Here is a 17,863-nt window from a genome sequence, read left to right as displayed (position 1 = left end):
ACCCTCATCCGTCCACCCTCATCCGTCCACCCTCATCCGTCCACCCTCATCCGTCCACCCTCATCCTTCCAGCAGATGCGCTGCTCACCAGCAACAGGGAGCATGCAGGGTGACTCCAGCAGCACCTTGTCCAAGGATCTGATTTGTTGCAACAAGGAAGGAAAATCCACAACTTTGAAATTTTCCCTCGTACAGTTCTTAAATAATGAGGTTGCCTTTTTATTTTTGGAAACATGGCTTGAACATCTTCAGAATATTTTATTGAAATGCAAGTAATCCCACTCTTTTGCATAATATCTTGAGATTTCTAATATCCCTTTCATTGATATTTGGAGTAAGAAACTACAGAGGAGAAGCGGTATTGCAGGTCCTTGTTGTCCAAATGGTTATTCTTATGTACATGCTAAGTTTGTCAAAGAGCAAACACCACAATTTGTCAGTGATCTGCATTTTAGGAGGGATTTACTGTTCGCAAGTTGATATCTGAAAGATTCTGACCTCTTTTACGGACTCCTCGCAGAGTCTTGGTTTATTAAACTCCACTGCAAAGACCAAACAGCCATTTTCCTGGTTTACTATTTAAATTAGGCAACTATTACTTCAAGATACCAGATTCCTCAGTGGATCTGGGGAAAGATACTGTTCAGAAAAATGCAGTGATCATGAGAAGAAATTATTTAAAAATAAGTAATTGGCAAACAGCCTTTTTTTTTTTAATGCATAGAATTTTTTTTTCACCTGTAGAAATGCATTTAGTGGCTTTACGGTCTCAAAGAAGCTTAGTTATAATTGTAACTTTGTAGAAGGAACTTTCAACATCTGATGGAAAATGCAAGCTGAAATGTGGTTTCCCTGCAAAAGCTTCTGTAACCCTGTGGATTTTATGCGGTTTTATCACATGATGCTTGCCTAGCCTAGGACATTGTTGTTTGTGTCAGAGATAAAATGCAATTCTAGTTCACGAGTTCCTACTGAAGTCATATGATGATCATTCACATGTTCCAGTCATTGTGTACTGTGCTCAAGCCACAGATACCAGCAATTAGCAAATCTGCATATTGCATGAATTCAACGTACACACCATGATGTGGTAATGAAGAGGATATTACTATATGTCAGTAAAGCCCAGGACTCAGCGGCTACTGAATATTTCCTTCCCCTCCACCACAGAATTACTGATTTGTTTGCACATTTTTCCTTAAGGCTTTCCGAGGCAGCAGCAGGGCAGGCTGCCGCGTGGAGCTCGATAATCCCTGACGTTTTCTGCTGGTTTGCTAAATCTCACCTACAGTTAAGGCCAAATAAAAGCAACCTGGCCCTAACTGTGGGTGAGATTTAAAAAAAAAAAAAAAAAAAATAAAGAAAAAGGTGGGCTGCAGAGCCTAGGACAGAGGTGTGGGATTCCCCTCTTGTCCCTCATCAAAACCACTCTTGGCAGTAAGGACAGTTGTCTTTTGTATAGCTGTTGCTGATACTTGAGCAGAGTCATGAAGTTAACACCCTATGCCTTGGATATTTCACACTTTTCCATCTGCCTTTTCCTTTTTTTTTTTTTTTTTTTTTTAATAGCTATTACAGATTTGAGACACACTTGTGTTTTTGAATGAAGGGGGAGCTTGTGATGTGGACCTGTGAGTCCAGAGATGAAGCTGTGAGGTATCACAGCACTTCTGGATTTCCATCTGTCCCTTGAACTTTGCTTCCAGCTTGCGCTTACTGGTTTGGTGTTTGTATAGGAAATGTTAATTTAGAAAGTCTTAAAGCAGAGTTAGTAGGCAATTTTGAGTAGTGTAGACTATTTCTGTCTCCTACTGCTGCCCACTAGCAAATGTAAATAATGTCAGCCTTATGTGAGTGTTTTGAAGTGTAATGAGTATGTGAAAAGTACGCTGAAACTTTTGGGTGAAGAGGATTGCCTAATGCTATATGTAAATAGCATTAACTAACACGGATCCTGATTCTGCTTGGGGTGCTGAGATTCGCAGGGGAAATCATAAATGTTTATAAATAGTGAACAAAACAGTTGTGGAGCATCTCCAGGGCCAGTGATGTGTAATACAGATCCCACCCATGCCGTGTGTCAGCTCCAGCTCCATCTGAGCCCTCTTAGCTCCCCTTTTTGCTGAGCTTTCTCTCTGAATCTCTACCAGAAATCACTCATTGGAACATATCACCTTTGTGCCACTCTTTAAAAAGACTGGGAGACTTAGACACAGCTAGGGGAGGACTATCAAAACAATGTATTTTCTCTCCACTTGTCACATGAATCTCTTTTGAATTCTGTGGTGTTCTTGCTTGCTAATTCCTGATTTGTGTTTTTTCTTGTACATCATGATCTGGCCCATCGTGCTTCTGTATCACCTCCACCCCAGTGGGCACAGGCAGCGACATGACAGGTGGAGCCTATTGTTACCATCCTTCCTTTGAGTGCTTTGATACCATCCTTTCTCCTAATCCTGGGTCTAAAAAAGTCATTTTTAAAGCTTCAGAGACAGATGGCTTCTTAGGAAAATGGAGTTGGAGTGACTTGTTAGCTCCTGGCTATTGGGAGCTCAGCTTGCTTTCCTAGAGCCAGGCTGCAAGAGACACCAATAAATATTCTGTTAAACTGTTTTCCTGGGGCATAAGCCTTTCTTCCATTAAATGTCTTGCCTAAACAGATAAGTGCAGTGCTCCTAAACAGTGATTTTGAGTCATGGGTCTTAGTGTGGCACATATGTTGTCTGTATTTCAGAAACTCTGCAGCGATGCTCAGGTGAGAGTTTTTGGGAAATGTTGCCAACTGAAGCCCGGAGGAGACAGCTCTTCTTCGTTGGATAGTTCAATCAATTCGTCCTCCTCATTCTCTGATCCAAAAGATCAATGCCCGAAATACCAGGTGAGTCATTCTTCCTTTTTTTTTTTTGCATAACCCATGTCAAATACTAACGGCAGGTGAGGTACTGAGTGTTGTAAAATGCTTGAAATTGGAGGCTGGCAGTGGAGAGCAGTTTTCAGTCAAAATCAGACTTTGGTCCCAACTCAGTAATGTTTAATTCTGCAGCTTTGGGTTTGAACCAGTCTAAAACCAACCAGCTGGTTCTCTTGAGATGTGTCTTGAATGGCAGTAGTTTCCCCAGGGCATTTGTTCTGTCTTATGACCCGGGTGGTAAAACTCGTTTGGTACAATCAGACTTGGCACACATATCTTATCTTGGTATAGGTGAGGTAGTTTATTTTACTTCATTGCTAAATAGCAGGGAAATAACAGAGAAACGTGCTATCTGCAGGGATAGTCCCTGTAACAGCTTTATAACAAGGGATTCAGTGCACTTGAGGTACATTTTACATAAGAGATTTTGGCCATGAGAATAGCTGGAGTCATCTGACACGGATATATTTCTGTCATCTCTCCTTCCATGGATCACAAGTGTTTTATATTAAGCCACCCTAAAATAGAACTAAGCCCTTCTACTCTTTGTAATGAAGTAATTGTGTGTTTGAGGGAAGCTGCTATCTCCACAGCCTGTTCTGAAGTACAGGACTACTGATGTCTTAATCTGCCGTAGATATAAATGAAGAACCTTTCGGTGCTGGCTTTCCCACTGTCATGTTAGCTCCTGCTATATTTGGCCAGCTGTGTATTCTTGTTTTCTCTTTCTCATCACGCTCTTTTCCACAGCTTTAGTAAGGTGGCCGAAGATCTGTTTTCCATTCCTCCCTTCCTGGAAGAGCATTTAGCTGAGGTTATGGAAGGAAGAGACGTTTCTGTCAGCAGCTTCCTTCCAGCACAAAATAACCTCCTTCGTGTATTGTGTGACCAACAAAAACGATGCCCCCACTATCCAGAAATTGTCTCTCTGGCTGGGTAGGCTCTGTGCAAACAATGGTCAATGTTAAAGGAAATTAATTGTAGTGGTTGGCATGACAGTGTATTTTAAAGCTGTGGAAAGTTTTCCCTTTTAAGTCCCCATTTCCTCACTCATATCACTTAGAATCTTACTGAGTTGAACTGAATTGATGTGTGGCTCTTTGACCGGCTCAGAAGGTGTGCGAGAAACTTTACACTTAAGTTGATCTGCCGCGGTGTATTTGTTGTAAACTATCTACTGTGTTCCCCATCCTCCTTCCGGTCCTCCCCAGCAAGTGAGTAGAGAGCCATAAATACAAGAGTTCTTTACTGCGCAATGAAATTTTGTATCTTGGATGCAGAAGGGCCAGAGTGACTTTGTCCAGACTTCAGCCAGCCTGGCATTTCCTATCCTCTAACTCTCTGTCTGGTAACCTCTGAAGTTAATTAACGTACTTGCAGCATTTATAAGTTGGTTTTTTTGCGTGTATGTATGTGGTGGGATTTTTTTTAAAGCTATAAAATGGAAGTCCTAATACTACAATGCTATAGGACTTAAATAGTTCTTTGTTTCCATGTTTAAATACACTTTGACTATATATGAGCAACTTTAATTAGAAGGAGGAATGCAGGGGTTTGTTCCAGGCTTCCATGTTTTTATGTATGTCCTATCTAGATCCCTCACAAATATGATTGGAATCCATTAAGATGAATCTGAATATGGTTCTAGGGTTGAGCAAAATTAATTTCACATTATGACGCCTCTGGACCTGCTTGTTGGTTTAGTCAGGACTGAAAGTCTGATTTGTTGATCATGGCATTTGACATTTATATCTGTACTGCATTTTTAATTTACATATGTACTTATTGATAGGACAATAGGTGCAATAAGTGGAATATTAAATGCTGTAAATATTTTATTCAGAAATGTAATTTACAAATAATGCAAATTTTATTCCCTCCAATATGCTAATGTGCAATAACAAACACTTGTGTGTATTTTATGATCAGTTTTTGTGAGCTTGTAAATATGACCTAGGGAACAGGTTTGTGTCCAAGCCGTCAGTGCCAGGGGTTGTGCCCTTTTTGCCAGATGCTCCTGGGCTATTTTTGAGTTTTTAATATTTAACCTCTTTCCTCAGTTGATTGCACTCTACTTTGGTCTTGAGTGACCTTTATTTTGCAGCACTGAAGGCCCAAAGAGTTGAGCTGTAGCAGTGTTTCCGTATTAAGTGTATTAAATATGTACGTCTTGTTATGCATGGTGAAATTATTAAGTGTAGATGAAATGCCAGACTGAAACTTGCCTTGGGTACATCTTATCATGCTCTTTGCCTTCAGCATCACTTGTGTCTGTCTTTCAGAGGAAAGGGAAACCCCTATAATTAAATTAGAAAGCACCTGATTTTCACTTGCCTTTTTTTTTTTTTAATTTGTTTGCTTGACAAGGAAGATCAATAATTTATCTTAAAGTATTTTTCCTCAGCTTTAGAATTAGATTTTCAAAGTAACAGAAAGTTGAAACCAAAACCAACCATCAGGGGCTTGACATTTATTCAGAATGAGTCCTTCAGTTGGAAATCTGCAGCAGATTTAAAAATAACAATCATAATGTTTGGCTGTAGTAATTTGCGGTGCTCTTACTTCACAATTTCGTGATGCTGGCAGGCCTGTCATTTCCTAGAGCCATTAACATCCATGCTTATATTTCCTTGGAGCTGCTGGGTCATACGGGCTGATTTTAAAGTCCAGTTTTTCCAGTACTGCCTCCAGTGCCCCCAGGCAGTGGGATATCCTGGGAGGGAAAGATGGAAATTTCTCTGAGACCCAGGTAATGATCACATTTTGCCCTGTCACTGACAAACCTTGCCATTGTATCCTCATTTTTGTAACTGCAGTTGCTAACTTAGTCATCACCTATCTTTCTTGCACAGATAGCAGATTTCAGAGGTTAATGGTATGTCTGTTAAAGTACCATCATCTTAATTGAGAGTGCTTGAGAAGAGCTAAAAATTGAAAAGCGTTACAGGTGTGTTGCCTTTTGCCCGATGAGCATTTCCCCGTTCCTGCCCTTGCTCTGCGGGCCGGTGTGAGTGGAAACATTGAGCAGTCATTTTCACATCGCTCCTTACTCCTGGTAGGAACTGTGGTGTGGACACCCCGTGCTTGGCTGTGCTCTGAGCCCACTGCTTGACACTGGGCAAAGTATTGAAATCTATTCCATGCCTGTGTAGGAATCTGGTGAGGATCCTGGTTGTTCAGAGCTTGGATAAGAGATATGGAGAGATGGTACTTAGCATTTTCCAAACACAAGGTTATTTCTCTGACTGGTTCTAGGAACTTTTTTTTTGGAAGGATTACTCTAAGGAAGTGTTAATAGTTATAATGCACTTCAAAGACCGTGTACTGATTTTTGGCACAGTACCTCACCTATGAACTGTGTGAGCTCTGTGACTGAAGGATCGCGATATTTTCAATTATTCAGGGCAAGGCACAAACAGAGCGCCAGCACTAATACTCTGCTTGCCTAGAGAAGAAGCAGCCCTGGATAAGGAGACAGTAATCTCAGTCATTGAGAGCACACAAATAAGATGACTGTCAGCTGAGCAGTCGTCTCCAGTCGATTGCCCTGAGTAAGATTTTAATTTTAGGGTTTTGTTTGCAGTATTTGATCTAGCCTATGATGCTGCATAGACGTTCCTCCTTTGTGTAAGCTGGTGTGCCTTACAGCAAACTCTCACCAACCAGAGCAGGAAATGCTTGGCTTAACCCTGGCACCGTGACGCTGCAGCCCTTTGCTGGTACTGTCACAGCAGCACCAGGGAGAGATGCACCAACTGTAAAACACCATCCATGGATGAGTTATGAATCGGTCTTTGTCAAAAAAGCACTGGGCCAGTTTGGCTCTGGTGCACAATCTGTGTAAGATCTCCAGTGAACTTGGGATTCTTCTTGTCCAGCAGACACAAGGTTTGGGCTTAATGGTTCTTATTCAGTAAAGTGTGTTATCACACTCTTAAAACGTTTAAATTTCCTGACTCGGCACAGCTTGAGTCTGCTGCCTCCCATAGATGGGTTAGGTTTGTTGGATGATTTTAGTGATTTAGCTCACAGACAATGTGAAGATCACTTTCTATGCTCACAATGTCTTCATTGAACTGTTCAACTTAGCATGTTCAACAGTGTTATAGCAAGATATATTTTGCATTTATCTTTCAAATAAACAATATTTTCCTTAGTCATAGGTTACCTTAATAGAAGTGTGCTTGTAAAATGCTTAAAAACAAACGTCGGTGGGGTTTTTTTGCAGGGTTCTCGGTGCTCCTCAGATGCTAACATGCTTGGAGAGATGATGTTTGGCTCTGTGGCCATGAGCTACAAGGGTTCCACATTAAAAATTCACCAAATCCGGTAAGATTATTTTTTTTACTGCTGGTCTTTTCAGAAGACTTACTCCTTGGTGCTTATATCTAATGAATTAATACCGCAAGTGCCAAGTAAAAGGATTTTCTGGGTTTGCTTAAAAGTTATTCTGATATCGCTTTTGGCAAAAAAGGCTGTTATGTTGTCTTTAGGTCTGTGAAACCTGGTGGGTTGTGAAATGGAAAAGAAAGCCTGTCCTAGCACTGGGTTTGTGACTGACAACGTCCTTTTTCTCCTCCAGTTCACCTCCTCAGCTGATGCTCAGCAAGGTGTTCACAGCTCGCACTGGAAGCAGCATCTATGGAAGTCTGAATACGTGAGTCTGTTACAAATGGTATCTCTATTGCGTATAAGCAGATGAATGTAAAACCACAGAAGACCTTTTTCTGGACCCTTTAGATTCTTTCTCTAGAAAAGTAACTTCTCCTTCCCTGATGTGTCACACCCTGTCACTAGTGTCCTCACCTCAGTTTGCTCTAAGTGAATGAATGAACCATTCCGCTAATGCCAACGTGGTGAAGCTTGGTATTGTAAGGTACAAAATACCTGCAGACAGAACACTGGAGTTGGGGAATTCAGTCTGAGATGAAGAAGAAAGTGTGACAAAAACATCTGGATTTAGAGAGTTCAGTGTTTAGTTTTCTCTGTATTAACTGACCCAGCTGAGAACATGGCTTAGGCTGTGAAAGCTTTCTCTAGTGGAAGCCTGCGTTGTTATCTTGCCCGTTCCATTTGGGCTATAATGAAGTCACGCTGTATTCTACTGAAATGCAAATCACTGATTTTCTTGTATGTTTGATGTTTGTTATAGGTTGCAGGACAGTCTTGAGTTCATTAATCAAGACAGCAATACGTTAAAGCCTGACCACAGTACAATTATGAATGGACTTCTTGGGAACATAGGTATTACAAACATTTAATTTCCTTTTATCTCTAACTCTTCTGCATAGTGTTACCAGCTCTGGAGCGAACAGTGGCTGAAAAACATGCAGTGAACTTCAGAAAAGCGTGGTTACTTAGAAGAACTTAGCTGAAAGGAAAGTTCACCAAAAGAGAATTTGTCTTGTTTTAAACAAAACCAGGATAACATTGTAGGAACCTTTTACTAAGTCAGGAAGGTTAAAAGATGCCTTTTTCTTAATATTCAGTATTCATTTCAGACTTCGGCTGTGATTTTTCCCAGTGCGTGATCGAATGAGGTGCCCGATCTAAGAGAGAGGGACTCACTTCTTCTGCTTTTAGGGTTTTGTTGTAGTTTGCACTTGGCAAAAGTTTGCTCTATCACCAGCGTGATCTAAACAGCGAGTTCACATTGAGATAAAGCAGCTATTATGGACTCTGCATGATCTAGGTGTAGCCAGTGCCACGTGTTCATCGCGTCCCGCTCCGTAGCAACGGCAACTCTTCCCACCGCGCAGAAAGGACAAGGGCCTGGGAGGTGCAGGCACCGCGGTGCAAGGGCGTGCAGCTAGAATTGACGAGATTGTCCTCTAGAAGAGGATGCTGAAACCTTATTTATGATCGAACTGCACACGTTTTCAGTCAGTTGGACAGTGTTTGTTTGCAGTTCCCGTTTCAGCACAGCAGGACTGTGGGTAACATAGCTGAAGAAGTTAATCTTCAACTGCAGCATTTCTAATACCTGTGTTCAATAGCAAAGACTGCTTCTGACTCACTGGCTCTCACCAGCCTCTGACAGGAGAAGGCTCTATGTGTTTTGGTTGGGAACTATTTATAATCTGCTTTTTTTAGATATGCTGGTTAAAAAAAATAATAGCAGCACTGGTTGTGTCCTTTCCTTTAATGAGTGAAAACTGAAGAGAATGGAAGGGAGCTTTGTTGAGGTGCAGCCTTCATCTTTTGTATAATCAGAAAACTGAGTGAGCGGTAGCTTCAAATTTGGAAGAGGGACTGGCAATTAACTCATTAAAAATACCCATGTGTTTTTTCTGGCTCCATGTACAGTTAAATACACTCCTTCCATGGTATATTCACAATCCAGTATTACTTCTAAAATGGACTACTAAGACGCCTAACATTTATTTTCTAAATTATCATTTCACTAAACTGATGCACTGACTGTTCTCAGCCTACTTCAGCCTATAATTTTCTGTTGGTTCTACTAAGATGAATTTCTGCCGCCTTCTCCCCCATCCTCCCTGTCGTCTTCAGTGACACTGTTCATCAGCCACCCCACCAGCGTGGATGTTATTAATAAAACAAACATTGTACTCCACGATGAATCTCCTGTTTGTGATCAAGTGAGGCTTTGAGCCTGCATAAATTAATCATTTTTCAGCTAAAAAATAAAAAGCCATTGGAGAGGAACCCCATCTTTGTATGGGAGACAGTGTAAAGCTGGATCTATTATTTTAATTCTATAAATACTATATAGTCCAACTGTAAGCTGTATCCTTGAATCAACGTTCTTGTTAAGCGTAAGAGCTGTTCTCCTGCATATATTACTCTGCATTTATGTTGGCTTATATCTTCTCCCTGCCCTGGCCCCCTCCCTACAGACTGTTCTGCTTTACTAACCTCATTCTTTCATGTGTATTTTACGTTTTGCCGTGTAGGTCTTTCACAGCTTTGCAGCCCCAGGCGGGCATTCTCAGAGCAAGGTCCGCTCCGCCTGATCCGGAGCGCCTCTTTCTTTGCAGGTTTGCAGTGTGCTGTGTGCTGTGCTGTGTGCCTAGTCTAGCCGGTGTGACAAAAAGTGTGGATTTGTAGTTTAGCTCTGGAAATAAGATTTCAATTTTTTTTTTTTTTTTAATATGAAATGAACAGTGATGTCTGCTCTCTTACTTTTCTGGATCCATGCTTTAAATCCCCAGAGGACAGCAGGCATTTTGATAGTCCTCTTTGGAGTTGGTTGGTTTTCTTGTTTTGTTTTGGAAGCATATATTTAATGGTGGATTCCATATCTCTAGGAATAAAATTGCCCAATAGTGTCAAGCTATTTTGATTGGGACTTGTTTCAACCAAACTATAAAAACTAAAGCTAACCTACGTTCATTTAAAATGGACATTTCTTGCTTTTAGTGGCTGGGTCTTATTTCCATGGCTGAGTAGCTTTTATTTCACACACACATTTGTAAAATATATCACCTTTAAAGACTATTGAGCCTGAGACACTTTTGATCTTGCGTATATGCAATCTGCAAATCTGGACAGTTTACGGCTTAGTTGAACAACCAGCGCACTGCTCACAACTTCCAAGTATTTATTTTCTTAAAGACAGCATTGTAAAATCCTTTAAAAATGATATATATAATACCTGAGAAAGCTGGTATATGAATGAAGTCACGTTTATATTGGTTTTTGGTCATTGTTTTGTCTCTTCACCGTGTACTACCTATGTGACCAGCGTCCTTTTGGTACACTAAAACTTAATTGGAAAATATCCGTGTAAAGAAACAAAGTGTACTAGTTCTAGTTTGTACTAAAAAATACATACGAGCTTTTCAGATAAGCAGTTTGGCTTGTTCAGCTAAGCAGCCTTTCTTGGTGATGGCCTTGCGCAGTGCTGTTGATCTGAATTAATGAGCATGTTTTTGTTTCATTAATTACATGGAGATCTGCAAACAAGAAAGGAACTGTATATTCCCCTGCTAATTGGTATTCCTTGTGTTACAGTTCACAGCAACCCTATGGATATGCCTGGGAGGGAGCAGAATGAGGACAGAGACAGCGGTATCGCAAGATCTGGTAATGGCAATTCCATGTGTTAACCCTGTAGACTCCAAAAATATTCAGTAATATCCGTCACTGAGATGTCTAGACATCATCAAATAGTTTTTCCTGTGCTGAAATGTGATTTTTCTGTTTTGTTATATATAAATATTATAGTAATGCATATCATGCATTATATATGTTAATGCATACCTATATGTTTATGTACAAATGTTGTAGGCATCAAGGGTGTTCCATTAGGATCCTCACAGGGCTAATCTAAACAGCGGTGCGATTTATTAACACATGCTGCAAATGAACAAGCCAAATTGATATTGAAATAAGTTTGCAGCATTTCTAAATGATACTTGTCATCCTTCCAAATTGAGGAGGATGGCAATGTTAAAACATGCATTTGGCTCCACAACACCCCTTTCCTCCCCCCAGATTCAGGATATTGGGCACTTAATTTTAGGATTGGAAAGGCTGTTAAAGGATGTGATTAATGTTACCCCTTTCCACAAAAAATTTATTTCCCGATACTCAGGGTTGATGAGCACAAGGCAGCCTGTATGTTGCCTGTTATGTAAAGCTGCAGGACGGTGCCACCCTTGTAGTGCTTGTATATCTTGTTAATGTTATTATAATCTGGTTATTTGTAGATAAGAAACATAGATAAGCAAAAAAGGAGGGACTTGAGAAGCAATGCCAGTTTATCTCAAGGGACTTCGTTCAGTTTGCTGATATTATTTTCCAAATGCTCTTTCTTCTGGAGAGATTTTTATTTATTCCTCTTATTATTGCAGCATCTCTTAGCAGTCTGCTCATCACTCCATTTCCATCTCCGGGCTCTTCGTTTAACAAAAGCTGTGCTAGCAGTTACCAGCGGCGTTGGCGTCGCAGTCAGACTACCAGCTTGGAGAATGGGGTCTTCCCTCGATGGTGAGCTGGGAATGAAAATGCTGGTTGCTGCCCATACATTTTCCACCATTGTCAGCTTGATTCTGCTCTTGCATATGTACATCTGCTCTCGCTGTTGCTTTCGGTGGGGTATTTACAGAGGTGTGAGTCAGGCTGCACTTCAACGCCTGATCTTTTTTAGTATCAGATTTCTTCATGGCATTCATTGTTTTGTACTCACTGGAAAGCCTTCAACAAAACGTAAACCTGTAGGCTGTACTTTTGAGGATAAGAAGCCCTAAAATGCAATTCAAAACACAAATTCCTGGCAGAGATAAGAGAGAACTAGAATACTATATTCTAATCCCACAAACACTTTGAATCTTGTTCCAGCCTTTGTGACTGCAGGATCAATTAATGGTTGCTTGTAAAAAATTGCAAAGTGGGATGTTATCAAAGGTGATGATTTAACAACACATGCAAACAAAAGGTGTTTATTGAAGTTAAATGTTCAATAATTGAATTACACAGGAAACTAAGGTACAGCTTTAAGCAGTGGATTACATTAACTTTCTATTTTTTTCCATGCTTCAAGGTCCATGGATGAAAGCTTTAACTTGTCAGATGACAGCTCTGGTCCTAGCCCAGGAATTGTTAGGAAGAAAAAGATAGCAATTGGAGTTATTTTTTCACTCTCAAGAGATGAAGATGAAAACAACAAATTTAATGAGTTCTTCTTCTCACACTTCCCTCTTTTTGAGAGTCACATGAACAAACTGAAGAGTGCAATAGAACAGGTAAACACAGTCCTCTTGATTCTTGCACTTGTATTGCTGTGTGTTCCCCCCATCCCTGTCAGATTTAACTCTCGACTCCTGTTACTATTTTACAAAAGTGGGATCAACTTGCTGTTGGGTATTGGACTTGCACCAGAGAAGAGCTTTGCTCTACATCATCTTTGTTTCTTATTGCTGGCAAAAGCACAACGCAGGGTGAAGACAGAGCGTGCTGCCTTGTGCTGCAGGGACTGCTGCAGGCCAGAGCGGTCGCTTGCCCGTGTAAGCTCCCAGTAAGGCCTGGACCAGCCGAAGGGGAAGGTGATTTTTAGGCCTCCTCTTCCTCCCTGCTTCAGCTGAATCTGGGTCTAGCGGATCGCAGGGTCAGAACCTATCTCTAGGCTATTCCAGACTGTAAATAAATATCCAGCTTTTTTTTTTCCCCTCTGTATTTTTACCTCCTGATTCTGTTCTGTAGGAAGTTTTCAAAGATCAAAGTTTCAAATGTGCACTTAGATTTACTTCAAATCTCTCTTCTAGGAAATACTTAGTGGTTACTTTGCTACTGCGGTGAAAACTTTGACCCCTTTTATGCCTTGAATGATGAAAAAGCACAGGAGCAGCAGAGGCTGCAAGTGCATGTGCCTCACCTATCCTTCCTCAGAAATGAAAGTTGGCACTTGTACCATAATTTTATCACTTAAAAAAAAAAAAAAAAAAGAGTATTTGCATGACCAGTTGTGTGAAAGATAAAGTCGAACACATGACTTTGTTTTCCATTATCTGTGTTTCTGTAGCTATGTGTTACTTACCTGTTTAATGATTGTTTTCAAGGCTATGAAAATGAGTCGTAGATCAGCTGATGCCAGTCAGCGGAGTTTGGCATATAACAGAATTGTTGATGCCCTGAATGAATTCAGGTGAGCAGTTTGTCTCCTATCTCTGTTTCTTCAAAAGCGCTCAAGTCTGTTTTAGAATTATCTTAGTGCAGGATAAGTAACTTATTATGTCTAAAGTCTTCTGCAAAAGTAAGTACAATAAAGGTATTGGTGATTGATAGCAAGCCACTGTATTCTGTGTTTTCAGATATTGCCAAGTGTGTATATCTATCAGGGCTTGGTGTGAACAGGACACGGTCAATCAAGGTTTTCTGTGCTTTAGGTCGTAATGAAGCTCCCAGCAACCTCTTAAATTACCTTTCATGGCCTGTTGAGAGGGGGAAAAGAATTGCAAAGTCGTATCAGGGGAATATTATATATTTTCCTGATGTGTGAGCAAAGCAAGACCTTTACCCTGCTCTAAGTTCTGCTCTAAAGGAGTTTCAGATAACCAGCTATGAAGAAGGACGTATCTTTTTCACACAGTAAAATGCAGTCCTGTAATCTCTTGCTATCAGTACCTGCAGAGCGTCTCTATTCAACTGTTAATATACAAAGTAACACAGATAAGCACATCCCTGGCATTTAACTGTATTTTCTTTCCATGGTTCAAGTCATGGGGAGGGAATTAAGATGAAATCCATCTGTTTCAAGTGATTCATCTCCTCCCAGATGGGAGTGGCAGGGTGCTTCCTTTTACAACCAGTGCAGAGCTACTTTAAAAAGACATTATAGAAGACAGTGCTTTGATGTTGTAAAAAGACAATCCTGACATCAGGATTGATTTTACCAAAGAGTGAAGGATCCTGAGGGATCACTCATTTTTCTACAATTCCACTTACTACCTGAGTGCCACGGATCAGGTGGTGTTGCAGGATGAAGCCGCAGTAAATTTTTTTTTTATTTTTTAGAACCTCGCCTCTGGGCGGTTGCGAGGGAGGGCAGGGGACACGTTGGGCAGGGACAGGAGGCAGGGAAGAGGGAGCACGTGGGCTTGCGGTGAGAGGTGGATGGGAGAAGTGGTGCCAAGAGAGGGAGCAGAGGGAGCTCGTGACTGCGGGGAGCCGAGACGAGTTCGGCAGCTCTGAGCAGCCGTGGTGGTTCCTCTGCTCCCCCAGCTCTGCCACCCCTCCCTGTCCTCACCCAGAGCCGCTTCTCTGCCCTCCCACCCCTTGATAACACCACCTCCCCAGCTGTTTTTCTGAAATTTCCCCCAAAACATTCCCCCTCAGGACACATTCAGCAGACTTTGCCGGTTCTCCTTTGTCCTTCCCAGTTAAAGAGTTCCAGGGCGGTGGGGAGGGGTGCGTATCCTGAGTTGAATGTAGGAAAAATTACTCTGAAAACACAGGCCAGATGCCCCTTGCTAGCTTTTTCCTCCTTGGAGGGCAGCTCGGCGGTGCTGGGATGGGATGCGGACGGCTGCTCTCGGCGGGCCGAGGAGGAAGACGCCGTCCCACTGGACGCGGCAGGGTTGGCACTCTGCTCTGGAGCCGATCGTTCACATGACACGGCCATTGTGTAACCAGCGGTGTGTCCAACTACCCGTTTTATGCAGAGGTTCCCATGGTGATATAAATATTACTCTTTAATAGTGTAACGAGGTAAATTAAATCCAGTTTAATTTCATATAAAGTAATTTCCTGGGGCAGCAGACTTTGGCGATTCCGGTTTTTTTTAAGCGGGAGCATTCAGAGATGCCCCCAGCCATGGCCGCTCCTGCCGCTGTGATGTCTTGGTGTGACAGCGTGCGCTGCCGTCAGAAAAAGCGTTTCTGTAACGTGCAAGAGCCACTTGCCTTGCAAAGCAATGCAGTAAGTGTCTGGTAAAAGAGAATAAAAAAAGGCATATTCAAATACTGAAGGCTGGATGCAAAGGTGCTTTGGCGCAGGTTCAGCAAACCCATTTAGGGCACTATTATCTCTTTAGGCTTTCCCACCGAAGTCACGGGGAAGTCAGGAGCCTGAGTCCTTTGGTGAACCTGAGACTTGTGTTGATTCCTGCCCTCTTAGCAAACTGTGCTGGAGGGAAGAAGGGTGCTGACTTCAGTGGGCTGGTGTTTCGTAAACGTAATCCTGTGCTGGTTTAACTCATTGCAGTATTTTTTTTAAGGAGAATTATTTAAAAAACAAACAAAAAACCAACAACAAAAGAAAAACCAAACAAACCCAGAATTTCAGAGGTTCTCAGGTGTAGCTGACGTGCACTCCTCTGGTGATTAGAATCGCCTCAGATAACTGGGACGTGGGGACAGGCCACACGCTGCCGTGCTGATCGGAGAAGGGAGGGACGCGTGTGACGGTTGTCACCGTGGCCTCTGGCGCCCTGGAGTCCCGCTCTGCGGGGCAGGGGCTGTGGGTCAGCCCCCAGCCTGCGCCAGGGTTATTGCAGGGACCTGCACAGTCAGACGGGCATTTACAGGCCTTTGCCTGCCGGCACTGGGAGCCGAGGGGGAGAAAAGATGGCAAAACAGACCCTTCCTTTGCTGCCGTCATCTCGTCCGAGGAAGCTGCCGCCTTTGAAAAGCCTAGGCTGCTTCTGCAAATTGATGCTATTGATAAATTTACCATCAGTTCGGTGCCCAACTCCAGGCCTACTGTTGTATCATTATTCACTTCACAGCAATTTTTAATTTTCTAAAGCACGGATGGATTTAGCTATTAACACTTGACTTAGAGGCTTGAAACTCTTTTCAGATGTCAGCCTTGCATACACATGACTTATGAAGTAAGCTACTTGCATAAATATTTCGACTCCCCTGGTCCCTGAGGCCAAGGCAGCACATTGATAATACAGATTATGCATCTGACTAATACCTGTGTGGCAAATATGCAGACTGGCAAGGAAACACTGAATGCAAGGCCTAGGGAAACACCTCTCTCTGTGTTCTGGCAGCCAGATTTGATGCTGGTTTATGCCAGTAATTTTTAAGCGGCTTATGCTGCTGTGAAGTGAGTGGTGCATTTTGCTCAGCGGTGCAGGCTGGCCTGTGCCAGCATGGGCACAGGAGTCGCGTCGGCTCATTGCAGTAATTATTGCCTTCATTTTCCTTTTTAAGGAAAAATCATCTTTGGAAGGAAGGCACGAGGATAGGGTGCAAATGTATGTGAATGAAGCTTTATAAACCACTGATATTTCTTCTTTTTTGAAACAATTCATGTGAATTAAGCTTTATAAACCACTGATGTTTTTTTCTTTTTTGCAACAATCCCTGAAGAGATCCTAAGCTCTGGCATTATGTTGCATCTCTCAAATAGCAGAGCGGCTCTCGGAGCCCAGTGCTGAGGGTTGGCAGTGTTTCCCTGGGGAGGAAGGGTGTTACAGAGGGATGCTCTCATCCCCGAGGAGCCGTCTGGCTCGTTCGGTTTGTCCAGCACCGGGGAAAGATGCTTGGACCAGTACTAAAACCCAGGACAAAGGCTGGGAAGGTATACGCGCGAAGGAGGAAGCAGAGAGCAGCTCAACACCGGCACCAGGAGCACCGTCCTGGCTGCCATCTGTGCCCACAGAGCCGGCAAACCCCAGCGGGTTTGCAGGAGGGGGTTGCTCAGGTCTTTGTTTTCCTGCGGCTGCGCTGGGCTTTGGTTTCACAGCGCCATTAGACACAAAGGTGTTTCCTGAGGAGCTCCCCCAGCCCCTGCGCCTGATGCACCCGTGGAGGTGCCCGTAAGCTCCAGCTGGTGCTCAGCCTCCCAGCAGCGTTTCCAAATGGAAACCATTTTAAATGTACTGGAACCCTCAAAAGAACAGAGGCTCTCACTAACTGGGTTTTCCCTTGCGTGCTGGTGTGCGCAGGGGAGGGGGCTGCTCACTGCAGATGGCTGAGAGAGGACAATTTGATTTTTAATGGTTGTTATTTTTTAAATCCGGTTAGCTTCCCTGCCGTGGTTTTTTGTTTGTTTGTTTTTTGTTTTTTGTTTTTTTTTTTAATTTTTTGTTGTTTAATAGATGGAAAGAGAGCATTTCCCCGCAGTCGCGGAGCTGGAAAGCAGTTAATCCTTGCCCTTGGTGTGTGTGCCATGGCTGCCTGCGCTGGCACGGAGGTTCCTGCGCCACAGTCACATGCCTGCTGGCCGCTGGCCAGGGCAATCCGATCTCTCTCTGAGGAAACACTATCGGTTGCAGATGCAGCCAGGGTTACCAGAATAGTAAATAACGAATCACAAGACTCGGTCTATCTTTTCAACGAAAACAAATATTTTAATATGTTGGGTTCGGTATAGAACTAGTTTTTTTTTTTTTTTTTTTTTCCCCTCAAAACAGCCGAGCTGCAAAAGGTTTGGCTTGGTTAGTTTGCATATGAAGGAGAAATAAGCTGTGTTTTACATTAAGTTGTTGGATTTATCTTCAGCTTCTAAGGTCAGCTGTGTCTGGGGGGTGTAAGT

At 42.5% G+C, this 17,863-nt stretch overlaps 1 protein-coding gene across 2 annotated transcripts in view; it reads left to right on the top strand.

Moving 5' to 3' along the window:
* Nucleotides 1–17,863, top strand: part of FNIP1 (folliculin interacting protein 1) — a 67,419-nt gene that overhangs the window by 35,443 nt on the left and 14,113 nt on the right. For both annotated transcript variants that reach the window (XM_065644448.1, XM_065644447.1), the window contains exons 3-11: nucleotides 2,735–2,878; nucleotides 7,140–7,240; nucleotides 7,494–7,568; nucleotides 8,064–8,155; nucleotides 9,829–9,912; nucleotides 10,889–10,960; nucleotides 11,731–11,866; nucleotides 12,420–12,621; nucleotides 13,435–13,520. In XM_065644448.1, the coding sequence (XP_065500520.1) occupies nucleotides 2,735–2,878; nucleotides 7,140–7,240; nucleotides 7,494–7,568; nucleotides 8,064–8,155; nucleotides 9,829–9,912; nucleotides 10,889–10,960; nucleotides 11,731–11,866; nucleotides 12,420–12,621; nucleotides 13,435–13,520 (992 nt within the window). The remainder of the gene's footprint in view (nucleotides 1–2,734; nucleotides 2,879–7,139; nucleotides 7,241–7,493; nucleotides 7,569–8,063; nucleotides 8,156–9,828; nucleotides 9,913–10,888; nucleotides 10,961–11,730; nucleotides 11,867–12,419; nucleotides 12,622–13,434; nucleotides 13,521–17,863) is intronic.

This window comes from Caloenas nicobarica, chromosome 13 (genome assembly GCF_036013445.1).
Source record: "Caloenas nicobarica isolate bCalNic1 chromosome 13, bCalNic1.hap1, whole genome shotgun sequence".
Classification (NCBI taxonomy): Eukaryota; Metazoa; Chordata; class Aves; order Columbiformes; family Columbidae; genus Caloenas; species Caloenas nicobarica.
This window is presented reverse-complemented; position numbering and strand designations above follow the sequence as displayed.